The sequence below is a fragment of the Pezoporus flaviventris genome, unplaced genomic scaffold (genome assembly GCF_033815535.1).
Source record: "Pezoporus flaviventris isolate CSIRO_AGI_PZ_B2104156 unplaced genomic scaffold, CSIRO_AGI_Pfla_v1 ptg000037l, whole genome shotgun sequence".
In the NCBI taxonomy this organism is placed as follows: domain Eukaryota; kingdom Metazoa; phylum Chordata; class Aves; order Psittaciformes; family Psittacidae; genus Pezoporus; species Pezoporus flaviventris.
Window position 1 is genome coordinate 2,468,142 of NW_026892585.1, and position 6,661 is coordinate 2,474,802.

At 42.8% G+C, this 6,661-nt stretch overlaps 1 protein-coding gene across 2 annotated transcripts; it reads left to right on the plus strand.

The window, feature by feature from the left end:
- Window positions 1-275: 275 nt before the first annotated feature.
- On the plus strand, window positions 276-5,802 carry EIF1B (eukaryotic translation initiation factor 1B). Of its 2 annotated transcripts, XR_009745320.1 has the most exons (5): window positions 276-599; window positions 2,435-2,598; window positions 3,274-3,375; window positions 3,953-4,131; window positions 5,564-5,802. XR_009745320.1 is itself a non-coding variant. In XM_061464488.1 (4 exons), the coding sequence occupies exons 1-4, from the start codon at window positions 569-571 to the stop codon at window positions 3,995-3,997; spliced, it is 342 nt and encodes a 113-aa protein (XP_061320472.1). In that variant the 5' UTR covers window positions 276-568; the 3' UTR covers window positions 3,998-5,802. The 2 variants fall into 2 exon arrangements, 1 of the variants encoding a protein (XP_061320472.1); XM_061464488.1 differs by having other exon boundaries at window positions 3,953-5,802.
- The last annotated feature ends 859 nt before the right edge of the window (window positions 5,803-6,661 follow it).

Consider the following 6,661-nt stretch of genomic DNA (forward strand, 5'->3'; position numbering starts at 1 on the left):
CTTTCCAGTCTCTAGCATGCGGTGATACTGTGATACTGTGGTGAAGAGAAGCCCCCATCGGGGTCTCTCCCGGAGGCCTGCCACGTCCTGCGGGCGCGCAGCACGGCGAGGGAACGATGGGCTCCTGTGGGGATCCGTTCCCCGCCTGGGGAAGGCAGGGACGTGCGGGCACACAACCCTACCGTGACCGCTACCCCCCGCCACCGCCAGCCTCCTCAGGCGGCGGCCATTGGGCACGGTGTGCACTGGGTACCGCGACCCCTCACCGGGGCGGGGTCAGCCGCCATTTTGTGAGGGGGACCGGCGGCCGCTGCCCGTTAACGGCGCTGCGGGGCGGGTGCCGGGCCGTGGGCTCCGGCCGCTCTTCCTTCCTCTTTGCGCTTGCTTCTCCTTTCTCGCCCTTCTCCGCCTTTCCCTCCCCTTTCCTTCCCTCTCAGACTCGCCGCCCTCCCTCCGCTTTTGTTATCCCTCCTCCGATCCCCGCCCCGCCGGCACTGCGGAGCCGTGACCCGTGAGCGCCCAGCCGCGGCCTTTTCCCCGCTGCTCCAGCCTCTCGCCGCAGAGTCGCATGTCATCTATCCAGAACCTCCAGTCCTTCGGTAAGAGCCGCCGGCACCCCCGTGTGCCGCACAGAGACCCACAGTCGTCCCCCTCGGCTGGCCCCGGTCACCCCGTCCTCGGCCCCCGGCCCTGTTCCCTAGGGCCCCGGTGCTGTTCGAGCGTCGGTGCCCCGGCCTCCGAGGTGATGCTGAAGCGGGTGCAGCCCTGGAGTTGTGGCCTTTGTGGACAGGGAGCCTGAGGTTCATGTGCTCTACTGAGAAGGGAATAATTTCCTCAGTTCCAGTTGCTTGTTGATTTGCTGCCTCATCCATAACAGTGCCCCCAAACCTGGCCCATGCCTTGCCGAGGCTATAGGTTCTGTAGTTTGAGCTGTACAGAAGGTAGGTAATTTCTGCTGTATTAACAGGGAAGTTTACCACGCTGCGCCGTGGTTCTTCTTATCTATGGGTGACAGAAACGAGCAGGTTAACACTTCATACGATAATGTTGTCAGGGTTTTGGCTGCAAGTTTTGATTCTCATCTTCTGCACTTGTAACCTGTACGAGAAAGTTCTGTTAGTCACGATTTAGGAGCTGACCCTGCCCTTAGGAAGGTGCTGCCCATAGGATCTGTTTGAAGTGATCCACTGTTAACACCTACCGTGCTGGCTCATCACCAGCCTAGAATCCTAAACTCTGGCAAGTGAAATTCATGCCTGAATCCCCTCCTTTTTTCCTACTGGAATTTTATGTTAGTGTTTACCCCACAAACCATGGTTCACAGTGTGTTTTGTCCGTAATAGGAATTAAGCCAGTCAAGCTTCCCAGTGCTGTACTTGTTCCTTGTGGTGCTTGCATCCTCATCCTGCTTGCAGTGCCTTTAATGCTCTTGTCCTTCTTGTTTCTACATAGGTCAGTGTGTCTGCAGCTGAAGTACTGTTGCTGTTTCTGCTGAAGTCTTACCCTTTTGGGGCGCTTGCTTTGAGTGTGTGGCAAAACTGTATTGGTGTGTTTAGGTTTGAGCTTTGGATGGAAGTTTGGGATGTTGTAGCATAGGTGGCTGTTGAACCTACACTTCTTGAAGATCAGACTTTGCAATATTCTGATTAGTATCAAAAAATTACTCGTGATTTATCTTAAAAAATAATACTTAAAGCACTTCATGCTTCAAGGTTTATTTGAAGCTGCTGATTAGGAAAGTTGTTGGGCCATAAAATTTCTTTGTAGTGTGTTAAATACGTTTTCATGGAGAATAAGAAGTATAACCCAGAAAGTCTTCTTAAATGCTTCCTGTTTCACCTGTGCTAGATCAATGTAAGCTTGGAAGAATCTGACAACTGTCTCAGTCACTCTGAATTAATTTTGCTACAATTCTTGCCTAAAATTACTGACTGGCAGAGGGGTGCTGGGTTACAGCCAGCCTCTGACACTTCTGAGTGTCTGTGGCTGTGTTTTGTTTATATTAGTAGGCAAGAATTACAGCCATGCCTTAAAATGCTGGTAGTGTGGTCACAGTGTAAGACTTCTGCTCTGTAAAGGAGACTGTGTACAGGAGCTTCTTTATTGTCTACTTATCAGCTGATCTGATGAAAGACAGGATTGCCCTTAAAATGCATGTGGCCATCTAAAACTTAAGGTGCATATGATGTTCTCTCGAAACCATGTTTTCAGTTTTAGAAGCTTCAGGTTTTGCAGTTTGCAAGGAATAGTGAAGTAAATTGAAACTGTTGCTGAAAACGGTTTGTATCCAGGAGGGCATTGAAGACACCAGATGCATGACAGTTGAGAGCGCTGTGTTGAGACGGTAGCCTAGTGAGACTTAATACAGCTGGAGAAAGCAATGCTCTGATTTTTAAGGATATATTTAAACATTATGTGTTTTTAACTCCCACAGACCCCTTTGCTGATGCAACAAAGGGTGACGACTTACTCCCGGCGGGGACTGAGGATTACATTCATATAAGGATCCAGCAACGGAACGGAAGAAAGACACTGACAACTGTTCAGGGGATTGCAGATGATTATGACAAGAAGAAACTTGTGAAAGCTTTCAAAAAGGTAAAGTTACTGATTTGATTTGGTAATAAATATATTATGTAAAGGAGTATGATAGATTTGAATAAGAGATAACAATATTTGTTTTATTTCACTCTTGCCAGTGCACATCACTTTCATATTCAGATTGATCCCTTTCCCTGTCTTTCTCGTAACTCCTGTCAGGGTCTAGTGACACTGATTTTTTTGCTAAAAAGTTTAGTGTATTTTCCGATAAAGAAGTAAATAAAATGCATTCTGAATGTTTCATTAAATTCACAGATACCTGTCTGCTTTGATGTAAAGAATAAAATCAGGTTAGAATAGAACTGTTTTTGCATTCCTGCTTCTGTCATAAGCTGTGTTGCTTCTCCAGGATAAAAAATACTTATTTAAAACGGTGTGGAGCTGAAAGGCTGTATCTTACAACTTTATTTTCTTTTCTTGTGATGAGCATTGGCCAGTTCCTTCTGCACAGTCGCCAATGCTGTCTTTGCCTGAATTTACCATCAGCAGTTTAGTTCGTGTCTGTATGTATCAGCAGATATACCAACCCCAGCGTAAAACAGATCTAGCCTTTGCCTTGCTTGGCATCAGAATTTAGTATGCATCATCTGTGACAAAATCCTGCTGAAAAGACTTGCTAAGCAAAATCGTAATGTACAGCAGATGTCTGACAATGTGAATGTTTCTCTCTAGAAATTTGCTTGTAATGGTACTGTGATTGAACATCCCGAATACGGTGAAGTTATCCAGCTTCAAGGTGACCAGAGGAAGAACATTTGCCAATTTCTCTTGGAGGTGAGGGACTGCAGATAAATACCTAAACTTCTCTGGAAGAACTACGATGACAGGTGGCACTGATGTTAGTTAACCAGCTAAAGATGTACTATAGTTCCTTTGTGTTTTCAGCCAAAAAGTAAAATGATGCTTGCAGAACGAGAGTAAACCTGTGGTAAGAATCAGTGCACTGTAGAATGTGTTTACCTTGCTACAGGATTGCACTTGTTCTTTGGCAGCGCAACGCGAGGTCTCCATTTGTAAAATCAAGTGTTTGATGCAAACCACAATTTTGAGACTGCAAACCCTGTAGAGGAAAGATGCTTACTAATGGCAGTCATGATGCAGAGGTGTTAACACTGTCAAAGACGAAGTGCTAGGACTACAGAACAAGTCAGATATCTGATAAGATTTTCTTCTTTATGTAGTCAGTTCTTCTGCTTGGCCCAGAAGCATTCCAGAAACTAGGAAACTGCTTTATTGACTATATACTGTGTTGCAGTATTTTTAATGAAAGTATAAGATTATGGTAACTTGATATCACTGTAATATCCCACGCATATCAGCTTTACTGAAATGTGTTGCTTTTCTCCTTTAGATTGGCATTGTCAAGGAAGAACAACTGAAAGTTCATGGTTTCTAAAATACCTGTACTCTCATGAAGAACCCTGCTTATTTGGCTTTTCTCTGAAAATGAATCTTTGCAGTGAATGGACTTCCCTGTTACCTGGACGTTTAAAACTTGATTCAGATTTGCATGACTGTGTGAAACATGTGGTGTGTAGACCAGAAACGCATAAGAAAACTTCAGTAAGGTGGTTATGAAGACACATGAGAACTTTAACACATTTCCAATGGAAATGTTTTAGTGATGATTGTTCAGTTTAGTACTCTCCACCTGACTTAAAATGTGTGGGTTGTATTAAAATAGTGCGTCTTGATGCATAAAAATAAAAGTTTATTCATATATTTTCTGGGATATCTGAAATGCTTTAGCTTAAGTTTTAAGCTAGCACAGCAGCCTTACTAAAGAATGGCTGAACTGTTTTGCAGCAAGCATAGCTCAGGGCTGGTTGAATAAATGGGAAAATCTACCTGATGAAGTATTAGCTAATTAATCAGTAGATTAGCTTGATGTGATCTTACCCTGTAGCTGTAAGACTAGAGCTTTAAAGTCTTTAGTGTAGGCGTATCTTAGTAGCAGCATGATATGACATAAATTGTTTGCTGAGTAAGTAACCGGATCTTCTGTAAATTTTACTGCAGTGACTATGATGTATTAGTGTTAGGCATAGTAAGATTAAAATAAGCTGAACTCCTTAAGGCTATTACTGGGAACATGCTAAAGGTTTAGGTCTTACGTAGCACTCCCAGAAAATCCCATGTACTTCTTTCAAATGTTTTATTTCCTGTGTCACTGAGTGAAGGAAAAGCATTGAGCTGGCTTCTACCATGACTGTGCATTTAATATTGGCAAGCAGAGTGCTTTAATTAGCTCAGAAGGAAGGAAGGTAACAGGCTCCACAATAACCTTTGTTATTCCTGGTATCAAGTTTGCTGTGATTAATGGTTAATATGGAGGGGTTTGTTACGGGGTTTGGGTATTACTATAGAAGGCTGGGTTAGTTTACTTTTCTCACAGGCAATGCATTCAGTGTTACCTGAAGTTATAACAGGTTTGCTCCACCACAATTTTCATGTAGTTCCAGTTAGCTGCCAGCATTTGGTATTCTGCTTTTAAGACATGCCTCTTTACAGAACAAAATGCCTTCATTTGGTGAAACATGCAGATCTTACCTTACTTGTCAGATAGACTTGGAAATTCTCTCTGAAACAATTCAAAACATGCTGAACTAGGAAACCGTAACTATAGTGGGAAACGTTAAAAAAACTTCTTGTTTCGATTCTCTGGAAAGGAAGAAAGAGACATTGCTAAGACCAATTAATAACTTAGAAAAAAGAATTGATGACTACCTAAGTAAACCTCAAGACTAGGCTAAACTACATTACTGAGTATCACCTGTGCATATACTTAGTTTCCTGTTCATGATTGCCTTTTTAAATAGAAATGCTTAATTTTAACTCATACGGACCTTTTGCTTCTGTTATTACATTTCTGAATTCAGAAATGAACCTTTATGGCACTAGAAACAATTTGGGGAGCATTTTAGAGCATTCACATGACAATTTCTTTCTCTGTCTGGTCTAGACAATTCCACCTGTAAGAATCCAGTGTCTCAATCTCCACAAAATTCTGCCTGGTGTTACAGATCTTAACTCTTCCAGAGAAAGGATGTTTCAGAAGATGGTACACTGTTAAGGTATAATGTGTTCAAGAGGAGGAGGGAATGCCTACAGGAAAATGTGGAATACACAAAGAACAAATATCCCAGGCATAAGTGTTACCCAAGTCTTGCACATTAGCAGAATAAAGTCATTGCAAGTTTACCTAGTCCTGATTCATAAATGTTAAAGGAATTAAGTATTTGGGGGTACATAGCACTTGGTGATTTTCATTTTATCAAATGCCAGAAAAACTGATATTCTCATTTAAGCCCAAGAAGAAAACCAAGCAGTATCTTCTCCTAGTTTCACTGGTATTACATTAGTACTTCTAAGTGGGTTTTGAATTGGAAATTAACGAATGATTAGCAAGAGTCATGTGTTACTGAATCACTCTTCATTTCAGATGGCATTCCACTAACTTTTGCTACCTAAGCTTGAGTCATTTCTTCATAGTCATTCTGCTTGGAGTAAGTTAGAAAAACCTTTTTCTTCCTCCTTATTTAAGTCCTATCTGACAGGAGGAGCCTTGCAGTTGAAAGCTGGCTCGAGTTTTATGTTCTAGTGTTTTGACCTATAAGAGACAAAATTAAAAGGAGAGGGAATAAGTAATATGTTAGAAGTTTAAATAGACGGGATTTGTAACAAACAAGCTTTTAGAGGGAAAGCAGAATTTTTTGTCATTGTATTTTAAACTAGAACAGTGTCTATAAGATTGTAACTAGCCTTGTGTCGTGGTTTAAGCCCAGCTGGCAACCCAGAACCACGCAGCCACTCGCTCACTCCCTCCCCTTCCTCCCCCTGTTCCCAGAGGGATGGGTAGGAGAATTGAAAGAATGTAACTCCCTTGGGTTGAGAAAAGAACAGCCCAGTAACTAAGGTGTAACACAAACCACTGCTGCTGCCACCAATAATAATAATGATAAGGGAAATAACAAGGGAAGAGAATACAACTGCTCCTCACCTGCTGGACGATACCCAGCCTGACCCGAGCAGTGATCTAGCCCTTCCGGGTAACTGCTCC

Excerpts from the sequence above, each read along its gene's own strand:
- EIF1B (XM_061464488.1), top strand. The coding sequence starts at position 569 with ATGTCATCTATCCAGAACCTCCAGTCCTTCG. Across the intron at positions 600-2,434 it reads CCAGAACCTCCAGTCCTTCG|ACCCCTTTGCTGATGCAACA; the intron begins GTAAGAGCCGCC and ends TAACTCCCACAG. Across the intron at positions 3,376-3,952 it reads TTTGCCAATTTCTCTTGGAG|ATTGGCATTGTCAAGGAAGA; the intron begins GTGAGGGACTGC and ends TTTCTCCTTTAG.